This window comes from Hemicordylus capensis, chromosome 15 (genome assembly GCF_027244095.1).
Source record: "Hemicordylus capensis ecotype Gifberg chromosome 15, rHemCap1.1.pri, whole genome shotgun sequence".
NCBI lineage: Eukaryota > Metazoa > Chordata > Lepidosauria > Squamata > Cordylidae > Hemicordylus > Hemicordylus capensis.
Window position 1 is genome coordinate 13,122,295 of NC_069671.1, and position 18,160 is coordinate 13,140,454.

The 18,160-nt window shown below is 46.3% G+C and overlaps 1 protein-coding gene across 5 annotated transcripts in view; it reads right to left on the bottom strand.

Annotated features, from left to right (window-relative positions):
* CUX2 (cut like homeobox 2) overlaps positions 1–18,160 on the bottom strand; it is a 215,537-nt gene that overhangs the window by 193,554 nt on the left and 3,823 nt on the right. For 4 of the 5 annotated variants that reach the window (XM_053280260.1, XM_053280263.1, XM_053280261.1 and 1 more), the window contains exon 2: positions 7,551–8,422. In XM_053280260.1, coding sequence (XP_053136235.1) covers positions 7,551–7,676 — 126 coding nt within the window. In that variant the 5' untranslated portion in view covers positions 7,677–8,422. Of the gene's footprint in view, positions 1–7,550; positions 8,423–14,418; positions 14,595–18,160 lie in introns of all 5 variants that reach the window. The other variant, XM_053280259.1, reaches the window with a different exon arrangement.

The following is an 18,160-nucleotide window of genomic DNA, read 5'->3' on the forward strand; positions in this document are numbered from 1 at the left end:
GGTTAGCCACTGTAAGAACCATGAGGCTGGACAAAATGGACCTTTGCTCTGATTCAGCAGGACTTTGTGAATAATGTCCTGCATCTGCACATTCCCCTCGTGGCCCTGTAGCCACAGACTGCCTGCATTTGCTGTCTGAGGGCATTGCATTCTCTGCCAAGATCCTTGCATCTCTCTCCCAGCCTTCTATCAGTTTCCAACAGATGTCAAACATTTTCCTCCAGCTGCCTCTCCTGATTTCAGCAGCCTTCTTGCAACAATTAGCATGATCTTTAATTAGTTTTACTATTTTTTTGCCTCAATGCCAAGATCTTAACCACAGAGCTGTTCAACATATGCATACATGGAGAGGGCTGGGTTGAAAATCTGAACCTCTGCCATGGACTCTGACCGAGTTCTCACCAAAGAGCAACTGGGGTGATAAACCTGTTCCTGGACTTCCATTTCAGATTGCAGGTGGGGATTTGCAATATTAAATGCGCCACTATTTAACCAAGAATTGCCTACTCTGACTGCCACAGCTCTCCAGTGTTTCTGGCAGAGAAGGGACTTTCTCAGCCCTACCTGGAAATGTTACCAGTACAGGATGTGGAGAAACCATCTGAGAAAATGATCTGAAGTTTCTGCTTGAGAGAAATCCTGACATTCTCTTTTAATTCCAATTTCTCCCAGGATAAACTCTCAAATGCTCTTCAGATCCATTCTGGGTAAATTTCAGTTCCAACAGCATGTCTTCTGGTCCTGCACTGATTCTTTCCACATCCCAAACTCCTCCTGAGATTACATTCTAAACTAGAGAAGTTGTGGAGCCATGTTTACATTTCATCAGCTTTGCCTAGCAGTGATCTCTGGCTCCTTTCCTGTTGACCTTCATTAGGCATTTTGGAATAAGACCTCCATCTCCATAGGCAAATCCTGCTCTACCATGATCTCATCACAGAATTGCACTGAACAGCCAGAAACTCCTGCTGCTTCCAATGCCCAGCAATGTATTTCTCCCCACTCCTCCAAATCCATTTTGAGCAAGGAATGGATTTCATTGCAAGTCACAAAGGAAGATATGCAAATTCTACTCTCCCTCTCTTTTATTACAGGGGGCAATAAGTTCCTTTGCATGAAAATGGAACTCAATCAGGCATAGCTGTTAAATTAAGTCTGCCTTTACTCCCAGGTACAAATAAATAAATAAATATAAATATATATATATATATATATATATATATATATATATATATATATATATATATACACACACACACACACACACACAGAGTCACACAGGGAACCCACCAGTAATCACATGATCACAAAGGCAGGACTGGTGGAGGAAGAGGAAGAGAAGAGTGGGGCGGGAGAAGAGAGTCAGCAGTTAAAGCTTTTGGGTTCAAACAGCAAAACAACATGGCTGGTCTTTAGGCTGCTTCAGAGAAGCAGTTTCTTGGGGCTTGCTGTCCTTGTGGGAGAGGATGACAGTGGTGCCTAGGCTAACTGAGTACTGCGTGAAACTAACACTACCTTGCTGCTGTGTCCCCCCCCCCGATACCTGCTTAACCTGTACCTTGTATTCAGTTTACTATGAAGACACCACCTTTGGTTTATTTGTTTAGTACTATTCATAAATATAGCCTGGTATCCACAAAAGTAAAAATAGCAGCAACAAGATTATACAATAAACTAAAACCCAGCAGAAGAGTGCCGCAAATGCAGCGGAGAGTGAGGAGTGCAGCAGTCTATTCAGGGAAGCCTAACTGAACCAAGCAAGGCTTGGCCCACCTTCAGACAACCAACAGGCTGGAACTGGTGCCGTCTTCCCTTGGAGGGAGTTCCATAGAGTCAGAGCTGCTGCAGAAGTTGCCCTGCTCCTGGTAGCAACTAATCTAGCCTCCCTAACAGATGGAATATGGATCTAGAGCAGGGTCTCATCAGAAGGTCTTAAGTGCCAGGATTCATACAGGAAGAAATGTCCCTCAAGCCAATCAGGACCCAAGCCATTTAAAGCAAGAACCAGCACTTTAAATGTTGAGACTGGAAATTATGCTTCAGAACAGGTGATATATGTGATATAGGTCCACAAAACTTAGAATGTTCTCTCTTCCAAAGCAAACTTAGAGAGATAAACTTACCATGAACACCTCACCATTCAAGGAAGACCAGCGCTAGTGTTAACTAATAAAAACCTCAGTGGTCTGGGACCAGGATACCTTAAGAACTGCCTTCTTCCATATTAACTGGGCTGTGCCCAAAGATAACTTTCAGAGGCCTGTTCCCTGCCCTTCTTTGGTGGCTGGGGGAGGCCTTGAGCAGTGAATCTTGGTATGAGATTAGGGGTATGATCAGGATGTTCCTATTTTCATCTGTGGAAGATGAGAGGTCCATCACTGTCTATTAGTCATGGTGGCTGTGTAGAACCTCCATGTTTTGAGGTAGTATACCTCTGAATATCAGTTGTCTGGAGGGGTCAACAGCAGGTGAGGGCAGGCCTTCATGCTTCATACCTTGCTTTTGAGCTTTCCAGAGTTTAGCCAGTGTTAGAAACAAGATGCTAGACAGACTTTTGTCTGATCTTGCAGGGATCTTCTGATGTTCATCTCACAAATCAGAGTTCATGTATATTCAGCATACAATGCCACACTAGAATCCACCCTTTTATTTTTAATAATGTTTTCCAACAGAACAATCATTACCGGTAAACAAACCTACTAGCTGATGTACATAAGCAGCAAATTAAGTAGCGACATGAATTTGTCATATCCGACTTGGCCTGGCACAGCCCAAGCTCAGCCGCTTGGGCTGGTATTGATTGCTGCAAACATATATTACTTTACACTGTAAGTACCAGCAGTCTGTTGTCGTTAATATATGACAGTTAAATTTAAAATGCATTAGTTTAATAAAAATGCATAAAAGTAGAATAGGACTGCATTAGCTTCCTTGCAGAATTCAATTTCATAAATATTAGCTCATGTTAAAATGCATTGATTTCCAGGGAAATTGGATTGGTCAAAGAAATTTATATTTCGGCAGAATGGGAATGTATCCATTTTCTCAAAATACACATTAGTTTAGTCAAATGCATTCACCCATAATACTCACTCGTATGTATATTATAGAAATATATACAAGGGGCAGCAAAATGTATTCCTGAATAGGAATACCTACTCCTAATAACCCCTTCCCTGAGAAGGGGCTAAGCAAACAATTGGTTTCAACTAGACAGACCTTTGTGAACCAAGTTTTGTCTTGAAACAAAAGCAAATGTGTCTTAAGAACATAAGAACAGCCCTGCTGGATCAGGCCCAAGAAGGCCCATCTAGTCCAGCATCTTATTTCACACAGTGGCCCACTAGATGCCACTGGAAGCCTACAGGCAGGAGTTGAAAGGGGCATGCCCTCTCTCCTGCTGTTGCTCCCCTGCAACTGGTACTCAGAGGCATCCTGCCTTTGAGGCTGGAGGTGGCCTTTAGCCCTCCAATTAGTAGCCAATGATAGACCTCTCCTCCATGAAGTTATCCAAACCCCTCTTAAAGCCATCCAGGGTGTGGGCTGTCACCACATCTTGTGGCAGAGAATTCCACAAGTTGATAATGCGTTGTGTGAAAAAGTACTTGTTTTGGAAAACTACAACACTAGAACACAGCAGCAGCTGGATTTTTAACTGCACTTTCTTTTGGTCCAGGAATCGGCAGCTGCAGATGCATCTGGAACCTAAACTACAGTGTTTGTCTTTTAATTGGAAGTCAAATACCATGGTCTTATTAGAGGACTTCTTATTAGAAGACCATGGCAAAAAGCACCCTCCTCTTCCAGGCAAGCCCAGGCAGCTGACCAGCAGGTGCCAACAAGGCTAAGTCAGTGGGTGGGCCAAGTGCAGAGAAGCAGAGGAGCTGTCCAGGAGGGAGGGAGGAGCTCTGTAGGGAGGAGCTCCACAGAGGGAGAAGTTCCTCCACAGAGTTGTTGCATCAGCAGCTTCCAGGCAGCAAGGGACGCTTTAGGATATGGACAGCCTGATTGCCCACTCTTCATAAAGTAATGGAGGAACCCTGATCTTGACTGTTTTTATGGCCTGGATTCCTTCTCCCACGAGGAAGCTAAGCCAGGTGGTGGTGTTTTTTAATGGCACCAAAGCAGAAGCAAACAATAGGAACATAGGAAGCTGCCATAAGCTGAGTCAGACCATTGGTCTGTCTAGCTCAGTATCGTCTTCACAGACTGGCAGCGGCTTCTCCAAGGTGGCAGGCAGGAATCTCTCTCAGTCATATCTTGGAGATGCTGCCAGGGAGGGAACTTGGAACCTCTGATCTTCCCAGAACGGCTCCATCCCCTGAAGGGAATATCTTCCAGTGCTCATACTTACTTACTTACTTATATTTTATATCCTGCTCTTCCTCCAAGGAGCCCAGACTTCTAGTCTCCCATTCAAATGCAACCAGAGTGGACCCTGCTTAGCTAAGAGGACAAGTCATGCTTGCTACCACAGGGCAATAAGGAATTGGTGAAATATGTTACAGAGAGAGAGAGAGAGAGAGAGAGAGAATGAGAATGAATACAGGGCTTGTTCTTACGACTGGCAGCCAGTGGTGAAGCTAATCAGGTGGAACCGGGGAGGCTGAACATTAATTAGATTACATTAAATGAATATTGAAAAGTTTTAGACAATTAAAGGAGGGGGGGTAACAAGTGAGTAAAATAATCCATAGACTAGTATGGAAATGGACAGCAAGAGCTTGCTCTGCCCAATCTTCTCCCACAAACTCCCTACTAAAGTTGAAACCTTGGTTTGTGCGCTCTGCAAATAGACACGGTTGGGCTCCCACAACCCCATACACCAGGCGCTGAATAGCAGCTTAATGAAAGCCACACTTCTCAAAAACAAATGTGCTTCTCTACACAGCTCACAGTCATTTGTCGTGCCTTCATTTACCTCTGCCACTCTAGTAGAATCTGCATTAGCAGAAACGGAAGTGATGAGTACTCTCCGGGGTTCCGCACCTCACAGGGGCTAGCCTCCGATTGCGCTAAGCTCCAGTAGCCCCTCTTTACAACCCTCCCCCACTTTTCCTCCTGTGCGTGTGCATGCTGTGGAGTCTCCCAGTAGAGGCTGGATTTCATCACGCACACTCCCTATCAGCGGCTACGTAAACCCAAACAACAAGAGAGGAGGAGGGGAGCATGATCATGTGGGAGGTTGGAGCTGGGTCAGATGGGCATGCCATACCTAGGTTCTTTCCCCAGCATTTTACCGAGGGTGGACGGAAGGCCATCCTACCCAGCTCCTGCCTCCTACACAATCACTCTCCCCTCCTCCTATCTTCTTGTTTGCTGACATACGACCCGTTTACTCCTCCTACCCAGTTTACGACTGTGAGAACCAGCCCACAGATTAGCATTCCATGTGCCAGGTCAGGGTTCAAGAGAGGGGCTATAACTCAGCAGCAGAGCACCTTCTTTACATGCAGAAGGTCCCAGGCTCTGTCCCTGGCACCTTCAGTTAAAGGGTCAAGCAGCAGGATGGAGCTCTCTGCTTGAATCCCTGGAGAGTGGATGCCAGTCAAAGTGGGCAAAACGGGTTAACAGTCTGACTCAAAGAGGTGCTCTCATAACATTGGCAGGCACTGGAAGCCATTGTCTGGTGCTTCCTTTGTAGTCTGTACTCGTAATGGCTCTATCCTTCTGAATCCCATGAGATCTCAGCAGATGAAGACCCAGATGGAATCAGAGGCTTGGAAAACTACAACAACACTAGAACACAGCAGCAGCTGGATTTTTAACTGCACTTTCTTTTGGTCCAGGAATCGGCAGCTGCAGATGCATCTGGAACAAAAACTACAGTGTTTGTCTTATAATTGGAAGTCAAATACCAAGACACAGCAGTGATGTCCCAGCATGTTCCAGCAGGTACAGGCCAACAACAAATAGTTCCGCCTGGTATAATTGTAACAGCTTCTTCCTCTACAGAATCCTGGGAACTGTAGGTTTGCAGTTGAACTGGCAACACTCTTTTACAAGACAGTCCTCACAGAAATAATATTTCTACAGTTCTACAAAGGGGAACATGGATTTACATTTGTAGCACTATGCAGATTCATTGATACTTGTTCCCTCCCTCTGTTATCTTCTCCATTATTGAAATTTAAATTGTGTGGGATCTCATTACCCCCGTGATGCTGGATAAATGGGAAATTGGAGATTAACATGAAGTGTGAGCTCCCAATTTGTGGTCAAGAACCTGGAAATTTTCATCAGTGTTGGATTGTCACCATGCCAACCTGACATTTAACAGAGATTGTTAATCTAGGATTTGATCTATGACTGTTGATCTCCATTAGATGTTGGATTGGTTTGGTGCCAACCTTACATTGACAAAAATGTTCGGGTTCTTATGATGGGAAAGTGGGACCTTGTGCACCACGTTAATTTCCAATGTCCCATTTAGCTGGCATTGCTGAGATTGCAAGAACCCACCCACTGCAAGCTCCTTGGGATATGGGTCCCTGTTGTTTTTACTAAATGTTACTCTGTCAAGCACCAACATACACTCAAGGTGCTGTATTAAATCCAAGGGAAGAGGACTTGGTTCCCAACAAAGGCACGCTGTAAAATTCATATCGGTTCCTTTGCCATCACTTCAATCAGTGAAATTTCAAAGCAAAGCAGGACACCCACATGATGTGACCACACTGCAGGGGAGGTGTGTAACCAAACAAGAGAAACAAGACTGTAACAGCAGGAGAATCAAGTATCTTCTCCTCTTATCTGCAAAGGACACCATGTTTTACATGAAAAAAGACTTTCTAATTAATAGGCCTGCCCCTCTTGCATTTGATAAAAATAGGAAGGAAGGAAGAAAAGATTTGATTAACCCACGTTATTTTTTTCAATTTGGCATGTTCTGCCTGAGCGAGGCACGAAAGAGGAGGCACACTCTTTCTGGCAAGTCCTGATAACATTCTTCTCCTTTGCAAAAAATGGGGCGATTTATCCTTCGGTGCCACAAGAGAGGGAATTCCACTCGGGAGTCACAATGCTGGAAAGCCAGCAAGGTTAATTAGCTTGCCTGAGTGCATATTAATTTACCCACAAGAAAGGCAGGGCAAGCACAATGGCATTCGGATTTCCCATTACATTCAGGAAGCTGCAGAGTGGGGACCGAACCAAATTGGAAGGCGGGGGGGGGGGCGGGGCGGAGACCCAGGACGCTAACAGAGGCTGTGCCAGAATCCTTACAGAAATCCAGTGTGGAGCATCCAAAGCCGCAGGCTCTGGATCCGCATCCTCAAGAAACCACGTGATAAGACATATCTCTCCACTTTCTCCACGCCAAGCAGCATTGCATAAACCTCTGCCATGCCTACCAACCTTGATCACCTTTCTTCCAAGCTCAGAAGTCCCAAATCCCTTAGCTTTCCTCACAGGGAAGGCATTCACACACACGCACACACACACACACACAATCACTTGTTTGCTTTCTCCTGTACCCTCTCCAGCTCTATAATATCACTTTTTGAGATGGGAAAACTAGAACTGCACACAGACCTGAAGAAGGCTCTTACCTCCAACTTTTCCTTTGCAACTGTGGACCCGGCTCCCTTCCTGACTCGCGGAGGAAAAACTTTCCTGCAGCCTTGTTGTTCTCCGCTCCTTGGCAAACGCTCTTGCTTCTCCACCCGCTGCCACATCAAGATGCTCAGGATTATGTCTGACAGGCGAGAAATGAGCAACGGAGCAGATGCAGAGTCTTACAAATTACCCTGGAATTATCCCTCGCCATCTGCACCCCAGTGCCAGCCAGAAATGTCTCCTTTTTTCCCACTCTGCGCCTTGGCTTCCCATATGTAGTCATATGGTTGCAGTATCCAACCCAGGCTGTCTGGATCACATCTGACAGCCCATCATACTGCACGAGAAGTGAAATCCAAGCCTTCAAATAATGCACTCTGAAAAATGCCGGGCCTGGTAGGAATAGGAATGCTTCTCTTTGGGTGAAGAAACATTCTGCCTCAGTGCAAACTCCTCAGGCAAGGACAGAGTCTGGTCCGGGGTCTGCTCTCAGTTGACAGGTGCTGAGTCAAAGGCATTGTCCAAACAAACATGGTCAAGGCCAAAGCAAGCAGATCAAGGTTCGAGGATTTCGAGGCAGAGGCTTGGTCAGAGCTGGGTTAAAGTTCAAGTACCAGAAAGGTGGCCTGGCCTGGCCACTGCTCCCAGCAATAAGTCGCTCCGATTAATGGGCCTACTCTGAGGACAGTTGCTTTGTAGGCCTAGGTGAGCTGGAATTACAATGCTTAATCAGTGGGATTTGCGAGGAGAGGCAGTGTGTCCATGGCGCAGGAGGAAGTGTTGGCACCAGAAATATATCAAGGTAGGTGCAGAAAGGACAATGTGGATTTCTGGGCAGACGTGCTTTGTCCCACCTGCCAGGTTTCTGAAAGAGAAATAACCAAATATTTCATTTCATTTCTCTCATTCTAAACACAGAATCATAGAATTTTAGGGTTGGAAGGGATCTTGGAGTCCTTCGAATCTAACCTCCAGGCTCAGTGCTGGCTTCTGTACAGCATCTCTGCGGGACAGATGTCCCACCTCTGGTGCCATCTACAGCAGGAGGTAAGATGCCAGCTACTGGCTGCTCCAGTTTGAGACACACAAAGACACACAACCCAGCATTTTACACCTAGCGCAGACATGGCCCACACTTCCCCTGGTATTTTGCAATGTGCTTTTTCAGAGTACTATCCAGTGGTGGAAAATGAGGCAAATCTCCCTCAAAGCAATGGAACCAATCAAATGCCATGTAAAGCAATATCTTCCCCAAAGGATGATATATAACCATTGTCTCATTTGGTTGGGTAGGGTTTTTTTGAGGGGGGGCAGGGGTAGTCTAATTCACCTGGTTCCACTGTGCTGTTGTTTTCAGCATTCAGTTACCTGCATTGGTTCAAAAGTAAGGCCAAGGGGACCCGGCAGTGGCATGTATGACAACTCACATTAAGCAGCTGCATGTTACTTCCTGACATTTATAGATTTCTGCCTAATGCTGGAAATTAAGGTAATTGCACCCGGGGCCAATTAATTTCTCTGAACTTTGGGGGAGAGAGAGAGAGAGAGAGAGAGAGAGAGAGAGAGAGAGAGAGAGGCAGCAGCCAAGACTTGATTAAAAGTGAAGGCTTTAAACTGAGCCTGCCTTTTGCCGGGTGCTTTGCTCCTTTTTTCCTTGTCTACCCTGGAGAAGCCTAGGAAGCTGAGCTGCAGTGTCTGTCCCTGCTCTTTACATGGATCCGCAAGCCAAGACTGGGAAACCCACAAAGCTCGGCAATTTGCATATATTATGCAAATGAACTGTGTGTGCATACACTTATATCGGATGTGTGCAATTTCTTCCACTTCACAACTCAGGTTTTCAAAAACGTTGTGGGTTTTTCCCCCCACAAGGGAGAAGGGAGGCATTAAGGCAAGGAAGACCACAAAGTCACTCTAGAGGTTTCCACTTGTCAGGTTTCCTTCGTCTGTACCAATGTAAGATCTGCTTTGGAAGTCCTTCTTCAGATGCCCTTACCGGCTGGCTATCAGGGAGAGTGTCTCCCTGATAGTGTTTTTTCTGTGGTGGTGCCACATTTGTGGAATGCCCTTCCATGACCAGTGACAGAAGCACCAACACATTGATCATTCAGGTTACAACCTTCTGCTCTCTGAGGTCTTTTGTGGTAACATTCTTTGGCTTTTGCTATAACCCCATAGATGATCCTACACAGCCCCAGCAATGTCTCCTGAAGACTGGTGAGTCAGTGCTATCCCATTTTACAGAAATAACACTGAGGCGTGGATATTTGATATCCATCGGAAGCCATAGATGGATAATAGGCATCTCACACGCATTACATATATCGCAGAGGGAGGGGAGCAGGCAGACTTACAGGATCAACTCTCTTCTTTACTAGAATCCTAAGTTCCTCCAACCAGAGTCAGATGCAAAATAGCTGTTCTAAAGGGGGACCAAGGATTTGTTTTCAGCACCAGACTGAACTCATTGTCCTTTCACATAAAAGTACAATCCTGGTTTTCCCCTAAGCTTTCTTAATTTCAGCAGATTTTTTTTGTGGTTGCTACTGCTAAACAATTAGGAGTCTGAAACTGTTGCTGATCTATAGAGGAACATATTAAGCTGCCTTATACCGAACAAAAGCATTGGTCCTTTAGCTCAGGATTGTCTACACTGACAGGCAGCAGCTCTCCAAGGTTTGAGAACATAAGTACATAAGAACAGCCTTGCCAGACCAGGTCCAAGGAGGCCTCTCTAGTCCAGCATCCTGTTTCACACAGTGGGCCACAAGATGCCTCTGAGAAGCCCACAGGCAAGAGGTGAGGGCACGCCCTCTCTCCTGCTGTTGCTCCCCTGAAATGGGGATTGAGAGGCATCTGAGGCTGATACTGTTTCCATACAGTATAAGTATATGCCAGTAGATCTGGATCTGCCTTCTGCCTACCTGCACTCTTGCATGTGCTGGCTTCTTATAGCTCTAGTGGAACAGAAGAGAACTGCTAGCCAACTGGAACAATCCAGCACTAAGGACAGCTCCGTGGGAAAATCTGGATGCATTTGCGGGAGAAATGTGGACCCATTTGTGGGGGCTGGGGGGGGCGGGCAGAAGCAGGCAACTGCTTTTTCAAAGGAGATGTCTGGGCTTCTGGCTGTGCACTCCAACACACAGCTGTGTGCTGAAATCCACAATCACAAGTCTCCCTTGAAGAGGCGGGTTCCTTTTTCCAGGAGTGAAAAGTGAGAGAGACAGCACGACTTACTGTGGTCTCCCTTTCAGCTCTGTGGAGAGGGTAGGTGGGGAGGGGGAATATATCATCCAGGCTGAAATCTCTGGTGTCCATGGACTCCAAATCATTACTGTGGGGGTGTAATGAAAAGAGAAGGAAAGCTTGGATCGGTAACATTTAGAGCCAACTGATCGGAGGCGAGAGAATGTTGCCGCTGGATTAGTCAGACCAAAGCACTGCAGGAGACACTGATGGTGTGTGTGTGTGTGTGTGTGTGTGTGTGTGTGTGTGTGTGTGTGTGTAAGGTGGTTCTAGGCTCTGTTGGGGCCTTCCCCTCTCACCCCTCGGTTGCTGGTCCTTCCTAATTGCTCTAACACCAAGCAGGTGGGCCACTCTGTCCCTGTTGGCTGAGTGAGACAACTGACGGGGCTTTCCCAACTCTTGGACCCTTAAAAGTAGGAAGGCTGTGCTGGAGGCACAGCCACTGGTGCAGGCCGCTGGTAGGAGGTCGCCAAAGGGAGCCAGCCTTTAGGAGTGGGACTGAGGGCTAAGGCCTATTTATTTACTCCCTTATTTATTTATTTGTCAAATTTGTACACTGCCCCAAACTTTCATCTCTGGGCAGTTAACAATAACATAAAAAGAGGTTGAAACATACACAAAAGTCTTAAAACACTGTAGGCAATCTAAAAATTAAAAACAGATTAAAACTTAAAAATTTAAAAAGCTGAAAAGTCTTGGCTGAAGAGGTGAGTTTTCAATTGCTTTTAAAAAATTGACAGAGATGGGGAGGATTGTGTTTCAGTAGGGAGCGCATTCCACAGTCTCAGGGCAGCAACCAAAAACTCAAAGTGCCAGCTTCTCTGTATTGCCTGGCTATTTACAGCTCTGTGTCAGGGCTCTGGCATAGGTGGGGTAATTGGGGGGGGGGGGCGCCTCCGGGAGTTCTGCAGCAGTTATTACAGTAGTGGTAGGGAATATAAGATTTGGCATGGGCAGGTCAGCAGGCCGTTAAAGAAGAAGGGTGGATAGAAATTTAATAGCTGTTTCTCCTTCTGGCTGCCCTGTCAGCTCTCAGGCCTCGGTGAGCAGTTCCATCCACCCTCCAAACCTGACCAGGCTCCTTTGCAATGCCAAGTTGGTTCAAAATAAGACCGAAATCATCAATGATTTTATCATGGATGAGAAAGCCGACTTGGCTTGTATCACTGAGAATTGGTTGGGGGAGCCGAGTGGCCCAATATGGGCTCAGCATCCTTCTGAATCACTTGGGGGGGTTGAGAATAGGTGGCACTGCTTTGCAGTGGCTCCGTTCTTATCTCTCGGGTTGATTCCAGACGGTGTCATTCGGAGATAGTTGCTCTCTGAAAAGAGAGCTATTATATGGTGTCCCTCAGGGCTCCATCCTGTCTCTGATGCTTTTTAACATCTACATGAAACCGTTGGGTGAGATCATCAGGAGATTTGGAGCAGGGTGTTATCAATATGCTGATGATACCCAAATCTATTTCTCCATGACATCATCATCATCAGGAAATGGCATAGCCCCCCCTCCCCAAATGCCTGCCTACAGGCAGTAGTGGATTGGATGAGGGATTATAAATTGAAGCTGAATCCAGCAAAATGGAGGTACTCATGATGAGGGGGCATTTTTCGAGGGGCGTGATAGATCTTTCTGTTCTGGATAGGGTTGCACTCCCCCCAAAGGAACAGGTACATAACTTGGGAGTGCTTCTGGACCCAGGCTTCACTCTGGTTTCTCAGATTGAGGCTATGGCCAGGAGCGCTTTCTATCAACTTTGGTTGATACGATAGCTGTGTCCATTCCTTGAAGATAATGATCTCATCTGGTAACCTCTAGGCTTGACTACTGCAATGCGCTCTATGTGGGGCTGCCTTTGTATGTCGTTCGGAAACTTCAGTTGGTTCAAAATGCAGTGGCTAGTCTGGTCTGGGTGTCTTGGAGAGACCATATTAAGCCTGTTTTAAAGCAATTGCATTGGCTGCCAATCAGTTTTGGGCAAAATACAAAGTGCTGGTAATTACCTTTAAAGCCCTAAACGGCTTTACTCTCCCAGGTTACCTGGGAGAGCGCCTCCTTCTGCATAATCCCCACCACACATTAAAATAATTGAGAGAGGTCCATCTCCATATACCGCCAGCTTGTCTGGCGATGACTCAGGAGCAGGCCTTCTCTGTAGTTGCTCCTAGGCTGTGGAATGCGCTCTCTATAAGCATCTGTGGTTTAACATCTTTAAAAAGGTAAAGTGTGCCAATGAGTCGATTTCGACTCCTGGGACCCACAGAGCCCTGTGGTTTTCTTTGGTAGCCTTCAAAAGAGCCCATAAGACACATTTTAAAGCCAGGATTTTAGTAGTTTCTGAGCTTTACATTTTTAATTGCTGTTTAGCTTTTTAAAATTGCTGTAATTTCTGAATGTTTTAATTTTTTTAATTGCTGTTTGGATTTTTTATTTGCTGTAATTTATGAATGTGTTAGATTTTTTAATTATTGTTTTAATAGCTGGTCTTGTTTGTCTTTGTCTTTGTTTTTGTGAACCGCCTAGAGCCTCTGGAGTTAGTTGCTTTCTTGGCGTTAGTTAGTGGATTATCTGGAGTCAGGTGGTATATACATCAAATAAATAAAATAAAAATAAACAAACAAAAAAGATACTTGAGTCTCCACAGTGGGCAGCTGATTTTGCACCCAGCTCCTCAGTTATACCCTTTTCCTCATAGATTCCCACCAGACCTATTCAGAATCAAGAGCCAGCTTCTATTTGCATAGCCCCCACCCCTGCTTTCAGTTTCTCCTGCATGTCCCTCCCATGGATTCTGTTTCTTGGGGTGATACTAGAGTGTGGCAGAATATCAGGCATTTAAGAGCATATGAGTAGGGGTGGGATGTGGATATGCACTTATGGAAAGAAAGGTTCCAGTTTGCATTTGCAAAGTGCTTTACCTTCAGATACAAAAGTAACAGGGGGTTATATCAGTCCAGGCTTGCTAATAGAAGGCCAGTCCTGTATTTCCTGAATTCTGCTAGCTGCCTTATAAGGCAGCTGTGTGTCCCAGAGAGGGATCTGAATAATTGCTGGCAATATTGTCAAAGGAAGAGCCATAATGGCTTCTTTCTTCCATGAGTTTTTATGCAACCTGACATCTTTTTTTGCCCCTAGCATGCTCTAATTTGCAAAATACCCCCTCCTCTGCATCATAAAAAGTGCTGGCTGTGCTGATCCCACAAAGTGTCCGGGAACATCTTTTTCTTGTTCCCCATGACTAGCGCCATTGATCAGACATGAAATCGTCATCCTGCCTTTCAGCGATGCTTTTATGCTACTGCCTAGTTTCGCCAGCAGAGGGCAATCGAAGCTCAACCATTTTTACAAAAGGATGACCCAGGTGTGGACTAAACTTCCAGGGCTGCCCAAGGAAAGCCCCGGCTTCTCTTCTGTTTCGGTTTCAGAGTGTCGATTTGGCAGCAATGCCCTAATTGGCAGTAGGCTCCTATTGGCAAAAGGGACATGTGTACACTGGCACCTGTGATTGTATTTACATTGCACACTGGAGTGTCCAAAGCACTTCACAGGCACCATCCCAGCCACAATATCAATCTACTTTACGGTCCTGCCAGGTAGGTCAGTGTTATTACCTGCATATTGCAAAAGAGGAGAGAGTGAGGCTGTGCAATAATTGTCTGCAGCAACTCTGACCTATCAGCAGAGGTGAGATTTTAACACAAAACGTCCTGCTTCACAACTCACTCACTTCAGAGGCAAGTGATTGCCTGGGTACAAATCACCTCCTCCTCCTTCGTGCTACAGTCAGCTGTGGAGGGAGAGACAGATAAAGCATCTGTAAATCCTAACCTATTTCACAGAGCTGTTGTATGGATTTTAACAAAATCACATTTTAAATTAAATTGTTTGTATGTTTATATAGCACTATCGATGTGTGTCTATATATATGGATGAAAAAATGAATGAATGTAAGACAGGCTCCTGCACTAAGAGGCTTGCAGTCTAGAAAGCAACCCAATGGAGGCAACAGAGGAAGGGTTGGGAAACGGAGGAAGGGCAAACAGGAGGAGAAATGGGGCATTATTTCAGGCTTAATTATGGCCGAGTAGGCTACAAAGGAGTTGTGCCAAAGGCTTCACAGAAAGGACAGCTTCTGAAGGAGGATTTGGTCTAAGTCGGAGGAAGCTTCGCCATCATGCAGGTGTTCTGAGAAGGGTTCCAGGCTAAAGGGCAGCAAGGAAAAAAGGGTGGAGTGTGGTGAAGCCAGAGCAAAGAGATGGTGGGAGCAAAGCCATGCAGGGTTTTGAAATAGGGGACAGATCTATGTGAGCCTTTTGAACATTCAGAAGTGCTACAGACGTTGTAAGTATCTTGATTATCACACAACATAAATGACGGTGGAAATCTGACAGTGGTGGATCAATCATCTTTCAGGCAAGCAGGCCCACCATTACATTTTTACTGAAGAGCTTCTGATAGGTCTGTGAGGAACGCCCCAAGGACCCTCATCAGAGTTTTCTAGAGTACAGCCTGAGAAATACTACCCGAGTTCAACAAACTGAGACTGTCAAGGCAGCTCCAAGAATTGGCATGAAACTGGCCAGGAGTTTATTCTTGTCCTATCCGGCTTTGTCTTAAATACTCAGCCTCCCATCTATTTAAATCCCTTTTAAAATACCTTGGCTCTCCCCACTGGATAACTCACATATTCTCGTGCCTCTTTTGTTCATGCTCCCTCTTGTTTCTCCTAGCGGGAAGGTGACACTAGCCAGCCACTTCTCTCTCTCCCTGACTTGTCCCACAGGAGATGACTGACTCTACTTCAACCTGTCCCTCAGCTTTTCAGCCTCTGGCAGAGAGCAGAGGCTATGAACTTCATCCGTGTGGCAACCTGCTACATCCTTCAATCCCCTCCAAATAACTCATTCCATTCCAGCTCTGGCGGTTGAGCTTAAATCAAGCTTCATCCCAGGATATCTGGGATACTTTGCTAGGCCTTTAAAGCCCCTGTGAATTAGTATCCAGCTATGGAGGAATTCGGACAAAAGGAGATACAGCTGAATGCTGACTGCTAGGCTATTACAACATTATATTCTAAAGATGTTGGATTAAACTACTTTCTGCTGGTGTGTGTGTGCGCGCGCATGCGTGTGTGTGCTCTCATACAAGATTCCACTCCTGGTTTTCCTCCAAACTTTCTTCATTTCAGCAGTCCTGTTTGGGAGTTTGTCCTCGCTGTTGCCAATTTGGCTCTTCCCTCCACCATTCCCTCAGCCTCACACTCACACCCACCCCAATTTGCAACATGAGGATAGTAATAATATTGACCTGCTTTGCAGGGCTGTTGGGGGGATGAGAGATCATGTGTGTGAAGAGTTGTTTATATTTTAAATGCTGCAAATATTATAGGAACATAGGGAGCTGCCTTCTGCTGAGTCAGACCCTTGGTCCATCTAGCTCAGTATGGTCTACACAGACTGGCAGCGGCTTCTCCAAGGTTGCAGGCAGGAATCTCTCTCAGCCGTATCTTGGAGATGCTGCCAGGGAGGGAACCTGGTGCTTTCTGCTCTTCCCAGAGTGGCTCCATCCCCTAAGATATTTTTCAGTGCTCAAATGTAGTCTCCCATTCATATACAACCAGGATGGACCCTGCTTAGCAAAAGGGACAAGTCATGCTTGCACAAGACCAGCTCTCCTCATCTAGGTGTTGGCTTGCTGCTTTTCAGTCAAGGCTCAGTAGGGATTTCCGGAACTACTCTGAGACTATCAGGAGAGCAAGCAACCTTGCTTAGACAATGATTTCATGCAGCCAATGAGGCCACATCCCGCACAAGCCCCATTGCTGGTGTGCCTAATTGTGAGTTCTTTTGGAAGCAGCCCCCACAGCTGCCTGTGCGCATCAGGTCATCCCTCATTAGATACATCTCTAGCTGCAGGCCCACTGCTGAAAGTAACTACACGCCGTGTGCTGTACGTCTGGAGGATGACAATACAAAGGAGGAACTGGTCTTTATATAGATCGGCATGCCTCAGCAGCCAGTGAGCGGGATCAGGCTGTTTGCACCTTCCATTTTCACAGAGAGGAGAAGAGAAAAGCGGGTGAAGAGAGGGCATAGCTCAAGCAGCAGCAGCAGCTGTTTGCACCTCCCATTCATTTCCCCTTCCATCATGTGCTGCTAAGACAGCTGCAAGCAAAGCGTAGTATCTAGAGGGCATTGTTTGTGCTATGGGTGTCACCTTCAGACCCCTTCCCCAACCTTGTCTAAGCATCTCTGCCCTCCGGGCCCTTGGGGGGGGGAAGTGCCCAGCGACAGCGTGGACGAGCTAAAAATATAAACACAAAGACTGTAAAGATTGCCTTGTGGGATCAGACCCATTGAGTCCAGCATTCTGTCTCCAATAGTAGCCAGTTAGATTTGGGGGGAAGCTCACAAGCAGGGCCAGCTCATGATGGCCATGCCCTGTTGTGACTCCCCAGCATCTTGCAGTCAGAGGTATACTGCTTCTGAACATGGGGGTTCCGTTCTTATGACAGAGATGAGTAACCACTGATTCTATCCTCTGTTAATATAGGAACACAGGAAGCTGCCATATACTGAGTCAGACCATTGGTCTATCTAGCTCAGTATTGTCTACACAGACTGGCAGCGTTTAATTATGAATATATTTAACTATGCTGGTGAGGATTTCCGAGGAGGGCTGCAAGATTATTATCAGACCGGTGTTGATTCACACAGCCAACCGGACTTTTTTGGGACAGCAGGATGATTTCATGTATGGATTGTTCTTAGCACTTGGTTCTGTCTTTTCTGAGGCGTGTGATAAAACAGGGAGGATTGGTCAGCAGTGCCCCCATAATATTCAGCTACGCACTGCCCACTAGTGTGGACAGCACAGTGCAAGCCCCCAGAACGCTACTGCGGTATGGAAGGAACATTGGAACTCCCTGTGTGGACACTGCAACCAGTTGGGGCAGCAAAAGCACTAGCAGCTCATCTTAAGGAATTGGGAGCCCCAGAGGAGACGCAGCTGCCTCTGCTTCCCATTGACAGCTCAGGTTACTCCTCTCTCTCTCTCTCTCTCTCTCTCTCTCTCTCTCTCTCTCTCCCACCCAGCCCAAGCAGTGCTGCCTGCAGGCTGGCCATTCGTCAGGTAGAGCTGTGCAAATAAACTGGCCAATCTGCAGGCAGCTCAGGTCTCAGGCAAGGTGGGGAGAGAGAGAGAGAGAGAGAGAGAGAGAGAGAGAGAGAGAGAGAGAGAGAGAGGAGCAACCCAAGCAGGGGAGGAGTAGGCCTTTTGCCTGTCTGTAGGCGGCCAAGGATTTTCTGCCCCCACCGCCGCAGCGAGGAGGTTAGGGGTGGCGAGGAGAAGTCC